The 19,481-nt window shown below is 41.9% G+C and overlaps 2 protein-coding genes across 2 annotated transcripts; both read right to left on the bottom strand.

The window, feature by feature from the left end:
* Window positions 1-2,970: 2,970 nt before the first annotated feature.
* Window positions 2,971-13,442, bottom strand: zc3h12ab (zinc finger CCCH-type containing 12Ab). The gene is made up of 6 exons (XM_070921707.1): window positions 13,371-13,442; window positions 11,052-11,635; window positions 7,126-7,265; window positions 5,395-5,629; window positions 5,208-5,308; window positions 2,971-5,067 (listed from the first exon to the last, which is right to left on the bottom strand). Exons 2-6 carry the CDS (start codon window positions 11,549-11,551, stop codon window positions 4,073-4,075), a joined length of 1,971 nt encoding a protein of 656 aa, XP_070777808.1. The 5' UTR covers window positions 11,552-11,635; window positions 13,371-13,442; the 3' UTR covers window positions 2,971-4,072.
* Window positions 13,443-15,449: 2,007 nt separating this feature from the next.
* Window positions 15,450-16,343, bottom strand: LOC139299267 (PAX-interacting protein 1-like). Its single transcript, XM_070922174.1, has one exon. The coding sequence runs from the start codon at window positions 16,341-16,343 to the stop codon at window positions 15,450-15,452; it is 894 nt and encodes a 297-aa protein (XP_070778275.1).
* Window positions 16,344-19,481: the final 3,138 nt, after the last annotated feature.

Here is a 19,481-nt window from a genome sequence, read left to right as displayed (position 1 = left end):
TCCATGTCACCCTGTCATTCACTCCCAGTAGTAATATAACATATCTAAAATAAGCCTCACCTTTACCAGCTACAACATTAAAGTGATGCACACATGAATGCATCAATAATTATAATACAATAATATAATAAACATTATTCTGAAATGGGCCATTCTGCATTGGGAGTACTTTTTCTTGTGGCACGTGAAGTATATTTTGATGCTAATACTGCTAATGTACTTTAAATGCAGGACTTTTACTCGTAGCAGAGTATTTCTACACTGTGGTATTGTCACTTAAAGTATCTGAATACTTCTTCCACCTCTGCTGACATCTAGGAACAGCACATCATGTCTTGACTTGTGCATACTTTCAGTCGAGCGTATCCTTTCAATAAACCAGCCTCAGTATTTGCATATTATGTTAAGGCACAGACATGAGTCATGCTTCAAGATGGCATTTAAAACACGTCTGAGTACAAGGTGTCCAAATGTACTCAGCCTTCCTGTCCAGCCTTTATACCTGAAAGCCCTCAGGACTCTTTTCTTTGTTTCATATGAGTTTTTTTACCTACAGGATTGTTATTCTCAGATTTTGGATTATTAGTTTCAAAGTTTGTGTGTTTATAACCGATATCTTAATCTAGGTTGGAGAACAGAGAGAGCCGGCCTGTTTAAAAAAAAAAAATCATACAAAAAAACACGTGGTTTGGTGTCACTTCTCTCATATCGTCTCTCTTTCCAAGAACCTCGTCTTTTCCGGGGAAAGTGGGGCGTTTCACTTTTACAGTGTTGACTGGTATTCGCATATTTGGGTGTCAGATATGTTTTGCGATATCTGCAGGGACACTTTCAAAGGACATTTTAACTGATAGCTGACTAACTGATTGGTTGCAGATACAACTCATTTGTAGATTATCAGCTGTGAGAGAGTGATTTAAAGTTGCATTACAACAGTTGTTATCAGTGGGTTTAATTTAAGGAAACGTTCACAAGTCTATATGAATGCGATACTCCCATGCACATATGTTTAGTGAGTTATTGGTAGCATTAAGTGTTCCTCTGCCTGCAAACAGATCCCCTCTTAGAGCAGAGAGTGCAGGTGTTGGGGGACAAGTTCTCCAATGAAACAACGAAAACCTGTTTTATGACTTGACAGCGCTGTGGTGAAGGTTTGGCTCGGTTAAGTTAAAGATCTTTTAATCATGAACCTGACATTAATTAAAAGAAGATTCAGAGGTGCTGGTAGGTGGATTTTGTTACTTTTGGAAAGAGCCAGGCTAACTGATTCCCCCTCTTTACAGTCTTTATGCTAAGCTAAGCTAACCAGCTGCTGGCTGTAGCTTCATATTTAGCGTGATATCAATCTTCTCATCTAACTCAAGCAACTAAAAAGCAAACAGGCATATGACCCTAACCCTGTTAGGTACTGTAACTAGTAACTATAGTTATAAAATACATGTAGGGAAGTAAAAAGTACATTATTTACCACTGAAATACAGTAGAATGGAAGTACATGAACACAGTACAGAAGTACAGTACCTGAATAAATGTATTATTATTACTGCAGTATTATTATATATACTTTGCATCTTTACATGGGCCTCTATGCATTCATAAATATTTATGTAACATGTTAAAAGTATATGTTTTACTATATTTTTATTAATAATTCCTTTTTCTTTCACTGTTTGTTGCTGTAGTGACCTAATTTTACACAGTTTAATTAGACATTTCCTTGTTCCACATCTTCTCTCAGGTACGTGTGTGTGTGTGTGTGTTAATATGCATTGAGTCAATATTAAATTGCACCGTAAGCAGGGAAAGCACAGTAAGAGCACATTAATGCAAAACTGTTTCTGTGACTGAGTCATAAATCTTTGGACCCAATGTTTGAGGGTTTTTTTTCCTCCAGCTTGTTGTTTGTGTTTGCCAAGCGTCCCATGAATAAACATGTTCAATGTATAACAATATATGAAGCAATCACTATTATATTCAACACCTGCCGCATGCACACACAGTATGTGGTAACTGTGGATGGGTTTAATGGAAATTTAAGTGTTTTTTTTGTCATGTTTAGAAGAAGTAGCTTTTTTTGTTGTCAGGAACTGATGAAACCACCTCTGTACATGTTGTGTCAACGGATCGTTATCTGATCCTCCGACAAGCGTTTGACCTGATTTAATTGGAACAACCTGCTTTGGTTTCTCGTAGCTTTTTCTTTTTTTGTCTCTGTGTAAATGATAGAAATGATACTAAAATGGTTTTATGTTGGAGAACAAGTTTTGACAGCTCGTAATGTTTGTTTTAACCTGATGACCTGTTGACTCCTTGTGTTCAGTCGGCACACAACAGATGTTTTACAGAGCACTCGTTACACAGACAGCACTGCTATGCAAAGACAACAAACCTGTTTTGCATAACTACTGTAGTACATGTATATACGTCTCAACTAGTTTGCATATAGTCAGTTGTGGAATAACTAAGTACATTTACTCAATGAGGAACTTGACTTCAGTATTTCCATTGTATATCGCTTAATACTTTTACTCCACTCCATTACATTTATCTGAGAGCAATAGTTACTTTACACATTAAGATTTTTCATACCAAACGTATAATGATCTTATAAAATATGATGCATTGTTACGGATTAAACTACCCAACAAAGTGCAAAATACTTCAATTTAGCAATAAATGTAGTAATCAGTAATAATCCATTTATATATACTAGTATAACACTCAGAACATTTTAATACTTTATTTAACTAATATTTACCTGCTTTTACTTAAGTGACATTTCCAGTGAAAGACTTTTGTAGTTTTTTTATATTGCAGTATTACTACTTTTACTTTGGATATGAATGCTTCATATTTGCAGACCACTCAGACCACTGAGCAGGATACAGAGGGGGGACATAAACAAAACCCTTTACTGTTTATGTGTGAATTATTTAAAAAAAAATGGACTCGGCTTCTATTAAACATATATTTTCAGTTACATAATTTATTTAGAAATCATTTATTAGGTGGACAACGTCATGTTTGTATGTAGTCGTCTACTCCGACCCCCCCGTCAGAGCTGTTACTCTACAGTGAAACAAAAACATCCAGGTTTGTCATGCTGTCCTTATGTAAATAGTATAAATGTGACAATAAATTAAACACTGACATTCGTGTTTTCATCTTGGGTCTGATCACGAAAAGCTGAACAGTTACAAATTCTCATATTCTCATCTCAATGTGGACAAAGTATCACAATAACAAATACAAAAACACATTAAATAAACACGTGGGTATATACAGCATTATAAAACCAGTTTTCAGTTTCAAATCTCATTTTCTGTGAGATTTATTATTATTTACAGTAAGTTCTGCCTTCATAGGCCCTTTTCACAGCAGCCATTTTGACACGTCAAAGCAGGGTAAACACGGGTGTAATTGATCAAATTAATTATGGTCCCCTATTTAGTGTGTCACAGCCAATCCGAGTGAGCCAGCATGCACAATAACCCACCTCCTGTAAATGGAACAGGGCCATAACTCATTTTATCAATTACCCCTGCGCTCACGCAGCTTTAACGTGTCAAAATGGCTGCTGTGAAATAGACCTATAGGTTACAATAACTCAACATTATAATTTCATCTTGACACTGTGAAGGGTTGGTATGACTCAATTATTGCCCAACCCTGTGCAGAAGTTGGCTGTGAAAACAGTGCCAATATGACACGAAGACATTCGCATGTCACAACAAAAAACATTTAACTAAATTAACACTCGTATGATAGCATCAGTAGGCTTAACAAAAGCACTGGATTGCATTAGGTAGTACCTAATAAGGTATTCAACGTTTTCATCCCATTAAGTGGTATTAAAATCCACTGTTTCCTTTTACGTTTTAAAATAAAGATACAATTTGTATCAACAGCATACTGGCTCTTATTTTATCCAGTTCAATGATGTCACATAGTTCCAAAGCATTCAAATACAGTTTATATATATAGCACGGTGGATACCACAATACATAAATACACAAACTCATGTTTATATTTTCAGTCTTTCCACTGAAAGACGAGGGTTCGGACTTCAATCTCATCTCAGCGGCCTGTTCTGACTCTGCAGCATGAGGATCTCAGCAACCAGCATCTGTGGATCCATCAGCTGAGGGAACATGTCCATGGCCGTGTCCACCAAGTGGGCACTGAAGATAGCGAGGAGCTTCTTCCGGACGACCTCTCTCTCCTCCCCCCCGCCGGGACTCGGTTGTGTCCCCTGAAGAGGCTCCCACTGCGGGCGTTTCCCCGGCGGGTTGCGGACCACCGGAGGACGAGCCCCGAACGGATCGGACCAGTACTGCTGCTGCTGCTGCTGGCGGCCGTGGACTCTGCTGTGCTGGAAATCTGCCGGCTGACTATACGCCGGCATGCTGACTGGGTATGCACCGTAGCTGGCGTAACGAGGCGGGCCGTAGGGAATCATATCAGAGCTGTGGCCGCTGACGGGCCCGAGGCTGTAAGGCTGGTTCTGGTGCTGGAAAGCTGGTGTGGTCCCCCGAGAGGAAGGGCCATGTGAGCAGCAGCTGCACGGTGCGCTTCTAGGAGGGCAGTACTGTTGTCGTACATTGTGGGAATGCTGAGAGCTCCCATATGTCGCCCCATGCTGGTGATCACTCCGAGGACCCTCCATTGGCTGACTGTCTATGGAGCCTAAACCAGAGTCCAGCTGCTCCTGAGAGCCACTATGCCGCACTGATCCGTGGTCCGAAGACAAGTGTTGGCTGGTCTTCTCCTTTCTAGACGTGGCCCTCTTGCTGGAGCGGTGACTCGCCTTCACCTGAGCTCCATGTTCATTTTTATGATCTTTCTTTGCGGAGCCGCTCTCATGTCCCAGAGTCAGTTTCTTTGCCATTTCCTCCACCAACGAGAGGCTCTGTCCAGGCACAGGACTAGAGCGAGCTGAAGATTGTTTCGGAGCAGCGGAGGGGTGCTTAGCGTTCTCCCGAAGCTCATCGGCAACCGAGCGGTTGGACTGTTTGGCTCGCTCGGGATGGTGGAACTTACACTTGATTCCATAAGTACATTTCTTTCCTGAAAGAAGAACGAAACAGAAGATTTTAGCAGAGCTGATGAGAGTCTAGAGTCACCCTGACGGCTCTGCGGCCAGCACCAGTACTTTGAGCTACAAGCTAACGTCAGCCTGCTAACATGTGTTATAGAAGTTCTCCCACCATAAGGGCATGGCTGTTTTTTCTGGGTCTTTGGAAACCTCCGCAGAAAGTTCTCCAGGGTCGGTCCATAGCGGCCCAGAGGGTCATCAGGAGGCATAAACCTGCGTCAGGGTGAAATGAATTAGTCTAAAAGTACAGCTTCACACACACAGTGAGGGAAGCTCTATATCAAGAGGGCAGAACTCACTTGTTATTAACGAAGGAGTACATGAGCAGCCTCTCCTCGATGAAGCGCTTCCACTCCGGCTTCCCCCCCTGAAGGTCCCGGTACATGTCGTTGGACACGACGATGCCGTCAGACTCGAAGGCCAGCTTGACGATGAAGCAGTCGTCATTACAGACCACCCGTTTGCCTGCGACACGTCGTGACGGCGTGAACACCAGAATCTTCCTCTTCTCCAGGTCTCGCAGAATGTGCTGATCTGTAAACCAAACATGAAGTCACATTAGGTCATTGTTAAACCGGCAATAACTGATTTTTTTTGGGCCTATTGGGAGGCAGCTGAAACAAGTTATGAACATAACATCACCTTTTAAGTTAATATGTTAGCAAACAGTTGCTTATTTACACGTCCAGCAGTTACAGAACAACATTATGATTCGTGTTTCTGTCCACCTGATGAACGTAACTCCACTAATCTCTCTTCTTTTTGCCCTGTTTTTGGTCTCTTTAGCTGCTAAATGCTCCACTATGTTCACCAGCTAGTCGCTAACTGTGTCTGACTGCTGAGCAGGTAGTGTACAGTCAGTTAGAGGTTTCTTTACTGAAAACAGCTTCCTGCTGTGGCCGAAAGCAGTGAGAGTGAACCAAAACAGTAAAGTTGTGGCCGGAACAGCTAAACAATGAGCTGAAACTCACTATAAAGCTCCTCAACGCCGAGAGGAGCTGCAGATTCAGGTGATCGTCTGACATTGTCATTTATATTGTTATTATTAAAATCTAGATTTTAGCCACTTTAAGTGAGTCATACACAAATAAAAGGCACATTACAATTCAGGAAGCCACATTTGCATCTTAATTTGGGTTTTTCCCAGCAGACAGATTTAACCGGGTTAAATATTAACTAAGGGCCCTAAAAGTACTTCCAGTAAAGAAAACAATTTATCAGCATGAGCAATATGTTCATCTACATAAAGCAAACAAGCAGTGGCAGCTTCCACATGTAGGCCACCAAAGGCTGTTAGAATCACTGCCGGTGACAATTCAAATGGTTATCTTTTTGGTATCGCAAACCATCGGAAAACCCCCGAATTTTCATCTTTTGAGTTGTAGCTGCATAGATTACAGATAAAGCTCATTTACTTATCATTTGGAAAGAAAAAAAACCTACATGGGGTATTTCCCGTTTGAGTAATACAGCTCACTCGGAGAATCAGCAGTCACATCAGAGCAAGAATCATGTCCTGCTCTTTTAATGGAGCTGCTTTTTAATCTTGTCTCTGGCTTTCAAGTCTATTCAAACCAAAAACAATGAGGCTGCAACTAACAATTATTTTCATTATAGATTATTCTGCCAGTTAGTTTCTCTGATAATCTTTTAGTCTATAAAATATTAGCTCATTATAGTGAGGGATTCCTGTTTTATTTCCAAAAAATATCAAGAAATAGTGAAAAATGCTCTTTAAAACTTCCTAGAACAGTTGTTGACATATTTAAAAGTCTTGTTTTATCCGACTAGCAGTGTAGAACACAAAGATATTCAGTTTACAATGACAAAAAAACAATGAAAGACCCACATTTGAGAAGCTGCCAAACTTGACAAAAAGAAAAGAGGCACAACCTGCTTTTCTAATCACATGAATAAGCATAATAAGGCCTCACAGTGGTACCTGGTGTCGGTTTCAATTATCAATGAGGCCAGTGTTGTAAGGCAAAGCAGGAAGTAGAATACGTTAAAACAAATTCCCATCCTCTTACCTGTGATGGGAACATCTGGCCTGGGCTGCTCTTTCCTCCACGAGGGGACAAACACAGTGACTTCAGAGTGGCCTCTCTCCAGGAAGAAGTTCACAGCCAACTGGATCCCGAGACAAGAGAAAACTTCCTTGTTCCCATGGCTGAATGAACGAATGGAAACCAGGAAAAATGGTTGAGAAACAGGAAAAACGATTAAATCATTAACGATTAAACAAAAGCTTCCCTGAACAGCCCACTTGTCTCAAACAGGTTAAGCTTGATGATTTCGTCATGGATATTATACCAACCAACGCTGCAAAGAACAACCATTTTCATTATTGACTTGTCAGGAAATTGATAAAAAAAAACTATCACAGAAAATGAAGACGAACAGCAAATATGAAAAGCTGGAACCAGTGAATTTCTGGCATTTTTGCTTAAAAAGTGATTAATTGATTATTAAAATTGTCGCCAATTAATTTACTGTAAATTGACTAATCAAATAATAGAATAATACTGACAGGCGAACATAGAGAATCTGAATCAGTGAATTTCATGTGATACTAAACTCTGAGTAAACCAGGATGTACAAAAAAACTGAGGATGTTTAATCTCTCTGCTGAAATGTGACCTGAATGTGTTTCACTTAGTTTACCCAGTAACCCACTGGTCCCAACCTTTTGGGGTTTGAGACCCTTTAGAGGAAGAGTTTGACATTTTAGGAAACACACAAATTTGCTTTATTGAAGAGAGTTAGACGAGAAGAATCAATATCAGTACCAGCAAGTTAGCTTAGCTTAGCACAAAGACTGGAAACAGGGGGAAACAGCTAGCCTGGATCAGTTCAGAGGCCTCTCAGGGCCTATAAAGCTCACTAATTAACAGGTTATATCTTGTTTGTTTAATCGGTACAGAAACTGAAGTGTGAAAAACAAGTTGTCAAACAGTTTCTTGGCTGGGAGAAATGACTTCTTGGAGTCTTGTCAGGAAACTCTTGTAAGAAAGCGTATTTCCCAATATGTCAAACTATTCCTGGAACACCCCAGGTTGCATTTGTCTATGAGTTGCAAGCAGGCCTAAAGAGGTAAAACTGTCCAGCATTTCACAATAAAACTCAGAATTTGTGAAGCAAAAATACATTTTTTTCTATCTTGTAATTCATCTTTTGATCAATTTAATGGAATATCATTGATTCTTGTATCTGTGGTTTAAACTAAGCTGGTTGTTTAGCTTGGCAACAGTTTAATTATCATCCACTTAGTGCTGAAATCTGCGTCAGCCGCAAACAGTGATATCAGAGCCGCTGACACGAGGAAGACAAATCGGCATGACGCACTGTCGCCCCGTGCTTACTTTACCTCTGTCAGCGCTCGGAGCCCTCTGGGGCGTTTTGGACGTTTCGTAGTTAAAGTGAAGACAAACAAGTGAACAATGTAAGAAGATAGCTCAGGAGAGCCGGGGTGTGAAATGCTGTCAGGCCTGTTCCGGTCTTTCTCTCTAAGCAGTGATGGTCTTCAAGGAAACAAGAAGGCACTCGTATGCGTACACGCTCTGATTTGCATAACCGAGCAGCCGGTCTGCAACGTGCCTGAACGGGCGTGCCTGGCTGGGAAAGGCAAGAGGACAGAGGGGTGTGTATAGTCCACAGAGTTTACACACTGTACTTTTTGTCAACTCATTCCCTCATCCGCTCGCTGTGTTCCTTAAACGGTGTGTGCATGTCTAGGTTTGAGAAGGTGATTGAGGGAAAAGGTTGCGTGCGCCCAGAGGCAGAGTTCCTGAAACGACTGGCAATATATCAGTTTAAGAGGGGCTGAAAAGCTGAGCAGATAACAACAGTTCCTGCTTGTCTTTTAACTGTCTTTAACACTCAGGCAAAGGTTGACCCACTCCAAAGTTTTTGAGACTGGGAAAGGCCATAGCGCACATGCTGCCCTTTTATGGCAAACACATAAAAGACAACGGCTGGGTGAAGCTGAAACTGGTGTATCGTCCTCTGAGTGAAATGAAATGTCATTTATGTTGAAAAATCCCACGACAACAGCGAGCACGTATTGCAAATCCTGATGAGATCTGAAAGTATTACTGGATTTATTGTAACTATAAAGCGGCTAATAATATCCCTGACTTTTCGTCTAGCTGCAACATAACGTTTTGTGGTTTTGAGTGAAATGTCTCTAACTGTTGGATAGATTGCCATGACGTTTTGTACAGACATTCATGTTCCCATCAGGATGAACTGTAATCACTTTGGTGATCCTCTGACTTCTCATCTAGCGCCATCATCAGGTCAAAACTTTATTTCATGACCAAAAACATCAGCCTCAGCTGTGCTAATTACCAAATGTTTGCATGCTAACACGCTAAACAAGGATAAGGAACAAGGTAAGCATTATACCTGCTTATCATCAATTAGCATGCTGATGTTAGCATTTAGCTCAAAGTACTGCTGGGCCCAAGTACAGCCTCTAGTTTTTATTATTATTAGTAGTAGTAGTTGTTGTAGTAGTATATATTGCTTAATATCACATGTATTAATTTGTAGATTCTGCTTTCATTTAGTTAAATTAAGACATTAGATGTCATTAGTGCATCAGTGTTAAATGTGCTACTAATGCTAACGAGAACAGCTAACACTATTAAATAACACTGGGGAACAATTTGAAAAAAAATTTCTGTTGAGTTAGATTTTTATGCTGATTAAAACTAAAATTGGCATGCTGATTCCAAATTTGCAGTCAGTTTTTTTCTAGCACGTCAAGTTTTTTCTCCACAGCTTACCCTCCAGATAAGCAAAATTCCACTGATTAGCTGTAGTAAGACTTGCCAGCTGATAACGATTGGACTCATCTACAGCTACGTGGCAACTTGTTTGTGCAGTCACAATTGAGACAGTGCGGTGAGAGGTGTGTGCGGCTCCCAATAGGTCAGTACTATCGCACACATATCTGTTAAGTACAGTATTTTTCATATTTTTTAAGAAAACGGGGATCCTATATTTCAAAAACTTGACGTGATAGAGAAAAACTGAGATCAGTTTTGGATTCCGCACCCAAAAATTAGTTAAAAACAGCTGTCAGACCTAACTCAACAAAAATTGTGTTCCCCAGTGTAATGTGTTGATCCTGTTTGAAAGTTCACAGAAAGCTGCAGGTCACTATCTTTGTTTATAAAATCCTCATCACAGGAGCCTCCTCTGTATCTTCATGCACTATTTATAACTAAAAATCAGTTTGGCGTGAGTCAGTGAAGCTGGACCCGCCCCTTGTTGCCTATTAAGCACATCTGCTCTCAGCTGCATTATCACCTCACGGGGGGGGGGGGGGGGGGGGTTGATCTCCAAAACAAACTAAGAGTGAATCATCGGGTGACTCGAGGTGAAATTAAATCATATTTATTATGGTGTTACTTTCACTGATGGTGTGTCTACATGTGAGTAATTTGACTGAACCTGCAACATGAGGGCAGAAGGACTTTACTTGTCACTACTCCACCTGTCAAATGTCACATAAAAGCCCAAGGTAACATCATTAAATGTCGACCAGCAGTTCAAACATGTTCAGTTTACAATTACATGATGGCTGCAACAAATGATTATTCTCATTAGTGATTCATATATCGACTATTTTCTAAATTAAATGATACTAAATAATCGTTTAGACTATAAAATGTGAGAAAGTATTTCTAAAAATGTCTGAAGGAGCAGCATTTTTGAGTAAAAAATGACTAATAAAGATTATTCCATTATTAAAACAGCTGGCGATAAATGTTCTGATCAATTGATCGACTAATCTCTGCAGATCTACGTCATATAAAACAGAGAAAAGCAGCACATTGTCACATTTGAGAAGCTATAACCAAAAGAAATGACCTAAATGATTCATCGATTAATTTTCTCGACTTATCAATAATTTCAGCTGTAGTTTTTGTTCTGTTGGGCCTCTCACCTCATGGCCACGTTGCTCCCATCTATAACAACAGGTCTGAGGGCGTCTTCATCCTCGCCGCCCTCCTCTCGGCTCTGAGGAGACGACACAGTGAAAGGCAGCAGCAGGGTGGGGCCCCCAGCCTGGATGTCCCCTCTGGGCACCAGCACCGACATCGTGGTCACCGGCCCCTGCTTGGCCTCCCGACTGGCCCCGATCCGCACCAGCTCCCCAAGAAGTTTATCTGTGTCCATGTTGGGGCCGAACTTCTGCTGAACGGCCTGAACCTGAGCCGTGGAGTACCCGAGCTTGTGGAAGAAGTCCAGCTGGGCCTCCAGGTGCCGGGGGTCCGGGGAAGGGTCGGGCTCGCTGGGATACATTCTCTCACGGGAGGAGTCTGGAGACGGGAGGAGCGAAGGGAAGATCCATGCAGAAGAGTGAGAGTCTGGGAGGTTCGGAGAGGTGGTGTCGGGGTGTTTAGTCCACGGGTGCACAGAAGGGAGGAGGGAGACTTCATTCATGTCTTCTGATTCGCTGCAGCCCGATCATGTTCCACCTGTGTGGAAGAAACTCTTTAGAACCGCCGCTGTGATCCGTCCGTGGTCCTAAAAGACAAACATGTTTTCAGCGACTCAAGTGAGAGAATTTGAATCAGCTTTTCTTTGTCTTATATGAAATTACTGTCGGACGGATAAAACCAATCAAAAAACACACAACTTTGGGCGATGCCAAATAATAAAGACACAGCTATGAATCCATTAATTGGGAGAATAATTGGCAGATTAATTGATAGTGAAAATAATCACTTGCAGCTCTAGTGTCATCATTTTGTTTCTCTCTCTCAAACTTACTTTGCTACTTTAATATTTTATGTATAACTTAATTTTATTCTTCTCTCTATCTTATACACCTTTTATTTTGTCCTGAATCAGATTATTACTCATTTATAGGGCTGCAACTAATGATTATTTTCATTATTGATTCATCGGCAGATTATTTTTAAGGCTGGAGGCATTATGTTTTCAGGTTGTCGGTACGTCCATCTCGTTGTCTTGAACGTATCTCAGCAACGCTTGGAAGGAATTTCTTCAAATTTGGGACAAACGTCCACTTGGACTCAAGGATGAACTGATGAGAAGTTGGTGGTCAAAGGTCAAAGGTCAAGGTCGCTGTAACCTCAGAATAACCTTGACAAACATGTTTTTGTGCCATAACTCAAGAATTAATGCGGTAATTATGACAAAATCTCACACAGATGTTTAATGGGATACAACGATGACGTGGCGACATTTCTTACTCAAAGGGGTCAAAGGTCAACTTCAATGTGACATCATAATGTCCTGGAAAAACCCTTTTTTGGCCATTATTTAACACCATAACTCAGGAACAGACCATATTTCACAGTTGGTGCACAATACGGGCTTCCCTTTTACAACGTATTGGAGCACGCCTAGCTAATCGTGATCCTGTGAGTTAGTGAGTGAGTGAGTTTCACCTACCGCCACATTTTGTGTAGCTATACTTTATAAGAATCTATCTTTACACAGTAATCAAGTACATGTGCACCTGTTTAGCCAATACATCTGATAATCCTTCATTGATCAGTTCAACAATGTATATTCAATATAATCAATATAGTGATGCCAAAAAATACACTTTATACCTTTTATTCAGTTCCTTCCAAGTATTCACTACATATATTATAGTATTATAGAGTCTTGGCAGACATGGAACTGCAACTTGACCGGTTGCGGAGGCCAACAACCGCAGGGTGTAAATCGAGTTTTAGATTAATGAGTCATTGTTGTCTGTAAAATGGCAGAAAATAATAATTAATAAATTGCCCAACAGTTTCCCAGAGTCTGAAAGCCATAAAGATTCACTTCTCAATGATATAAAATAGAGAAAAGCAGCAAAACGTCACACTTCAGGCTGAAACAAGTGAATATTTGACTTTTCTGCAAATTAATGAACTGAATCAGAATAGTTGCGATTTATTTTATACGTTTGTTGTTTTTTTGTTGAGTCTGAAATAAAGTTTGAATTGCATTGATTGTTTCGGTCCTGAGCACTATGTCTTTGCACGTGTCATGATCCCATCTGACAAAAGTTTAATGCGTTATAAAAGAAGAAGTGAGAGGGGAAATATATCAGGACAGAGTTCCTCAAGTCGTCCTCTCACTCTCTAAACGAAAGAAATAAAAGTGAAACTCCAGCGTTTCTCATTTTGTGGTGAATCCACAATAAACACAGCAGCAGCAGTTAAATTGTGTCGAGTTCAGAAAGTCGCTTCTGCTGTTTCCGCCTCAACTTCAACTCAACAAGACGAGAGAAACTTACCTGCGCGTTAGATGAGACTTTAAAATCCTCAGGTGAGCGGTGAAACGCGTGTTTTCTCTCAGGTGAACGAGGCTGTCTCAGCTGATGAGAGGCGCGACGAGGAGCTTCTGTCTGACTTGTGAGTCGGTACAAGGAAGTTGGGTTTTTCCTTTTTCTTGACATCATCAGACAACCAGCAGGCGACCGACGTGAAGGTTTGGGCGAGTCACATGCTGAGACTCATGTAAAAATATAATCTGACACCCTCTTCGTTCAGTTCACTGCTGTCTGTTACTCACGAATAAATGAGGAACTTTAACACAATAAGTATTTACAAAAGCAGAGGTGGAAGAAGCACCACAGTGTAGGAATACTCTGTTATAAGTAGAAGTCTACATTCAAAAGTAAAACTACAAAAGTGCCAATAGTAAAAGTAGTAATTATGCAGAATGGTCCATTTCAGAATAATCTGTTTTGTATTACTGGATTATAATTATTAATGCATTAAAATGTGCATTACTTTAATACTGCAGCTGGTAAAGGTGGAGCTAATTTTAATTACTTTATATTCTGCTGGGTATATATATATAATATACAATATTTCCCTCTGAAATGTCGAGTATAGTATAAAGTATAAAGTAGCAGAAAATGAAAACACTCAAGAACAAATACCTTAAACTTGTACTTAAGTAAAGTAAATGTACTTTGTTACTGGGGCAGTTACCCACTTTCTCCCTTAAAATGAAGCTGCTTGTGACCCCTCATCACAGGTTGTGGTCATAGTACGGACATAGATTGTGAGCAGTTTATGGAAAAGTGATTTAGGCATTGCTTCAAATATTCTTTTGTAGTTTTTTATCTAAAGACAACTCCGCAAGCTCTGGTCTGAACGTTAGCATGTTTTGTTGACATGGCCAAAATACAGTGGTGAAATTGAGATTAGTCAACTCCCTGTCCTGAAGAGCTGTGCGTGTGCCACTCTTTACCTTTTGGTATTCAACGTTGGAACAACTTCACAAGCCTCAGTTGATTTACAGTTTTCAAGTGAGACAAGGCTGTGGTTTTTGAAATGACAGGCCTCATGCTCCAAATGTTCTGTCAACTGCCTGTCCCTATAGAGAGTAACTTGATGGATCTTGCCGGGAATTTTACAAAAAAAAAAAAAGTATGTGGGCCGGCGTTTGCTTTAGGTGTGTAAGAATTCAAACAATTTTTGGACTAAATTGAGGTCTAAAATCATTCAAATGAATCTCATATTTCAGAGAAATAATCTGAGATTAATCTCTAAACACATTTTTTTCTCACAGTCCTGCTCCTCTTTCCAACCACTGACATAAAGTATGCTCAAGCTTATGAGGTTTACATATGTCATCATTTATTTGTGTATTTGGTTTATTAATACAAAGCACCATTAAAAAACTATAGATATATACTATAGACTATAGATTACTGGCTGTGAGGCTGGATTTTCTAAAAGGTGCCACACAAGTCCTCTGAGCCACTCTGAAACTAAAGGACGGTTACATTCCAGTGATGCCATGGAGGAATTTTTTCAGTGTGACAATGAAAAGATGATGACATCATCATGGACTTCAGCTGCGATGACATCACTGCAGAAAAAATGATAACATTGGATAGAAAATATTTGTTTCCCTCTTTGTGTGTATCACAGATAAATGACTGCAGGTATTAAGGATTTGATGCATTGTTTTGAAGAAGATGGTTGTTTTTATTCACTTTTGTAACTAACAATGCATGTGAATGTTCCAGAGTTAATAAATTAGATGCCAAAATAAAGCTCAGTCTTTTCTAACAATTTATTTGTCAGGACAAAACACTGAACCACAGTTTCCTTTTCCTGAATTTTAGAAGGTAATATCGCTTACTCTATTTACCCTCTAAGACAATTACGCCCTCTCCACTGTGGCTCTAGCTTGTGATTTATTTTAAGAGGGATGCTTGGGAGCACAGCGGGATATGACTCATGAACTGCAGCAGGAACAGTGGCTGGTGGATTTATAAGTCGTGGTTTGTGCTCTGTTGACTCAGGTTCACGTGAGTGTTCATCTTTATTTGTATTATGTGACTCAGGTGTAACTTTCAAGTCATGCTCAGATGTTGGTGATTCCACTTGAGGTCCTGGTGCAGGTGTGGTGTGTAACTCAGGTGGTGGCTCTGAAACTTGCCCAAATGTTGGTGATTCTGGCACAGGCGCTGGTTCAAGTGTTGTTTCTGAATCCCTCCCAGCTGTTGGTGAATCTGGCGTAGGCGCTGGTTCAGGTGTTGGCTCTGAGTCTTGCCCAGATGTTGGTGATTGTGGCGCAGGCCCTGGGTCAGGTGTTGGTTCTGAATCCTGCCCAGATGTTGTTGATTCTGGTGCAGGCACTGGTTCGGTTGTTGGCTCTGAGTCTTGCCCAGATGTTGGTGATTGTGGCGCAGGCCCTGGGTCAGGTGTTGGTTCTGAATCCTGCCCAGATGTTGTTGATTCTGGTGCAGGCCCTGGGTCAGGGGTTGGTTCTGAATCCTGTCCAGCTGTTGTTGATTCTGGTGCAGGCACTGGTTCGGGTGTTGGCTCTGAGTCTTGCCCAGATGTTGGTGATTGTGGCGCAGGCCCTGGGTCAGGTGTTGGTTCTGAATCCTGCCCAGATGTTGTTGATTCTGGTGCAGGCCCTGGGTCAGGGGTTGGTTCTGAATCCTGTCCAGCTGTTGTTGATTCTGGTGCAGGCACTGGTTCGGGTGTTGGCTCTGAGTCTTGCCCAGATGTTGGTGATTCTGGTGCAGGCCCTGGTTCAGGTGTTGGTTCTGAATCCTCTCCAGATGTTGGCGATTCTGGTACAGGCCCTGGTTCAGGGGTTGGTTCTGAATCCTGTCCATTTGTTGATGATTCTGGTGCAGGCGTTGGTTCAGGTGTTGGTTCGGGTGATGGTTCTGAATTCTGCCCAGATGTTGGTGATTCTGGTGCAGGTGCTGCTTCAGAGGAGGGTTTGGAATCATGCCCAGATGTTGGTGATTCTGGAGCAGGTGCTGCTTCAGAGGAGGGTTCAGAATCCTGTCCAGATGTTGGTGATTCTGGTGCTGGCACTGGTTCGGGTGTTGGCTCTGAGTCTTGCCCAGATGTCGGTGATTCTGGCGCAGGCCCTGGTTCAGGTGTTGGTTCTGAATCCTGTTCAGATGTTGGTGATTCTGGTGCAGGCGTTGGTTCAGGTGTTGGTTCGGGTGATGGTTCTGAATTCTGCCCAGATGTTGGTGATTCTGGTGCAGGTGCTGGTTCAGAGGAGGGTTTGGAATCATGCCCAGATGTGGGTGATTCAGGTGCTATTTCAGAGGAGTGCTCTGAATCTTCCACAGGTGTTGGTGATTCTGGTGCAGGTGCTGCTTCTGAGGAGAGTTCAGAAACCTGCCCAGATGTCGGTGATTCTGGTGCAGGCTCTGGTTCAGGGGTTGGTTCTGTTACCTGACCAGATGTGGGTGATTCAGGTGCTATTTCAGAGGAGTGCTCTGAATCTTCCACAGGTGTTGGTGATTCTGGTGCAGGTGCTGCTTCAGAGGAGGGTTCAGAATCCTGCCCAGATGTTGGTGATTCTGGTACAGGCTCTGGTTCAGGTGTTGGTTCTGTGTCCTGCCCAGATGTTGGTGATTCTGGTGCAGGCTCTGGTTCAGGTGTTGGTTCTGCGTCCTGACCAGATGTCGGTGATTCTGGTGCAGGTGCTGCTTCAGAGGAGGGTTCGGAATCCTGCCCAGATGTTGGTGATTCTGGTACAGGTTCTGGTTCAGGTGTTGGTTCTGTTACCTGACCAGATGTGGGTGATTCAGGTGCTATTTCAGAGGAGTGCTCTGAATCTTCCACAGGTGTTGGTGATTCTGGTGCAGGTGCTGCTTCAGAGGAGAGTTCAGAAACCTGTCTAGATGTTGGTGATTCTGGTACAGGCTCTGGTTCAGGTGTTGGTTCTGTGTCCTGACCAGATGTTGGTGATTCTGGTGCAGGTTCTGGTTCAGGTGTTGGTTCTGTTACCTGACCAGATGTGGGTGATTCAGGTGCTATTTCAGAGGAGTGCTCTGAATCTTCCACAGGTGTTGGTGATTCTGGTGCAGGTGCTGCTTCAGAGGAGGGTTCAGAATCCTGCCCAGATGTTGGTGATTCTGGTACAGGCTCTGGTTCAGGTGTTGGTTCTGTGTCCTGCCCAGATGTTGGTGATTCTGGTGCAGGCTCTGGGTCAGGTGTTGGTTCTGTGTCCTGACCAGGTGTTGGTGATTCTGGTGCAGGTGCTGCTTCAGAGGAGGGTTCGGAATCCTGCCCAGATGTTGGTGATTCTGGTACAGGTTCTGGTTCAGGTGTTGGTTCTGTTACCTGACCAGATGTGGGTGATTCAGGTGCTATTTCAGAGGAGTGCTCTGAATCTTCCACAGGTGTTGGTGATTCTGGTGCAGGTGCTGCTTCAGAGGAGAGTTCAGAAACCTGTCCAGATGTTGGTGATTCTGGTACAGGCTCTGGTTCAGGTGTTGGTTCTGTGTCCTGCACAGATGTTGGTGATTCTGGTGCGGGTGCTGCTTCAGAGGAGGGTTCAGAATCCTGCCCAGATGTTGGTGATTCTGGTGCAGGCTCTGGTTCAGGTGTTGGTTCTGTGTCCTGCCCAGATGTTGGTGATTCTGGTGTGGGTGCTGCTTGAGAGGAGGGTTCGGAATCCTGCCCAGATGTTGGTGATTCCGGTGCAGGCTCTGGTTCAGGTGTTGGTTCTGTGTCCTGCCCAGATGTTGGTGATTCAGGTGCTGGTGCTACTTCAGAGGAGGGTGCTGAATCTTCCCCAGATGTTGGCGATTCTGGTGCAGGTGTAGTGTCAGGTTCAGGTGATGTCTCTATGTCCTGTTTGGTTTGTGGCTCAGTTGTCATTTCAGGTTTCTCTCCATCACGTCTATGCCCTTTTTCTGCACTTTTGTCACACTTGCATGGTTTGATTTGAATTATGTTTTTAATAAAATCAGCGCTGGGGAAGTTCACACTTAAGATACCCAAGCAACCTGGGTTTAAGGAGGTTTTATTATTTTGCAACACAAAGTTATTAAGCTTCTTGTTAACTGTTTTAGCCAATGTTTTAGGACTTTCAAGATCTGATGCTGCAATTTTAGTCAGCATAATGTGATGGTCACATAGGTGTGACTTCATTTGCTTTATTTTGTCTTCAACATTTTTTAGCTTTTTATACTCAAAGAAAAATGATTTGTGGTTTTCTGTTCCAGCATGGAACGTGTTACTTCGGAGAAGAACAATCTTGCCTCTTGCCTGTTTCATGTTTGGTACTGAGAACTTGGTCCATATTTGACTTTTGAACTTTTCAATCAATTCATCCATCAGTTCTACAACTTTCCCCTGCTTAAACCCATGTAGTGTGACTTTCAAAAGCACAGTCTCGCTGCTATGGACTTCTAAGAAATTGAAAATGATCTTCAGGACTTCATCAAATGTAATTCGTTTCCAAAGGATCCAGTGACTATTCTGGATATAAACACGCTTTTGGGTAGGCAACCAAATCCCAGCATGCAAATCAAAATACCGTATTCCCAATTTAAGCTGCTCTTCTAAGGTCCAAACTTGACATATAGCAAGGTGTCCTCCATATAATGATAAGCTTTTGTGTGTTCCAGGAATGGAGATAGCGGACACTGAAGTCTCATCAGGTATAGACTCCATCCAGTTCAGGTTGTAAAACCTTGGATCTACGGCCGGGTTATCGTTGAAGCCTGTTCCTGAACCTGAACAGGAGGTTATTCTAGTGGGGGGGAGACAGGATACGTGCTGAATTGAATATTTCTTTGGAAATATTAACATCGGAAAAAAAAGAATTAAATAGTTCTTTAAAGACAGGCAAATAAAAACAGGAAAATTGTCCAAATATGAAATAAATATTTGCTGAATATGTTAGCAAACCGTACTAATATGTGATAAAGCACATTCTTTTATGCACCATAGGGAGAGATGGTGAGAAAAACACAACACAATAACATTATCAATGTTAAGTTCGACTTACATAGAGAGAAGCCAGAGGTAATGATGGATCCCCATAATTGGTTTGTTGGTTAATCTATGGTCCGGTAAGCACAATCAGCTCTCTCTCCCAGATGTGTTTACATTTTTGT

The sequence above is a fragment of the Enoplosus armatus genome, chromosome 16 (assembly GCF_043641665.1).
Source record: "Enoplosus armatus isolate fEnoArm2 chromosome 16, fEnoArm2.hap1, whole genome shotgun sequence".
NCBI lineage: Eukaryota > Metazoa > Chordata > Actinopteri > Centrarchiformes > Enoplosidae > Enoplosus > Enoplosus armatus.
The sequence above is the reverse complement of the archived record's forward strand: the minus strand, read 5'-3'. Positions and strand labels throughout refer to the sequence as shown.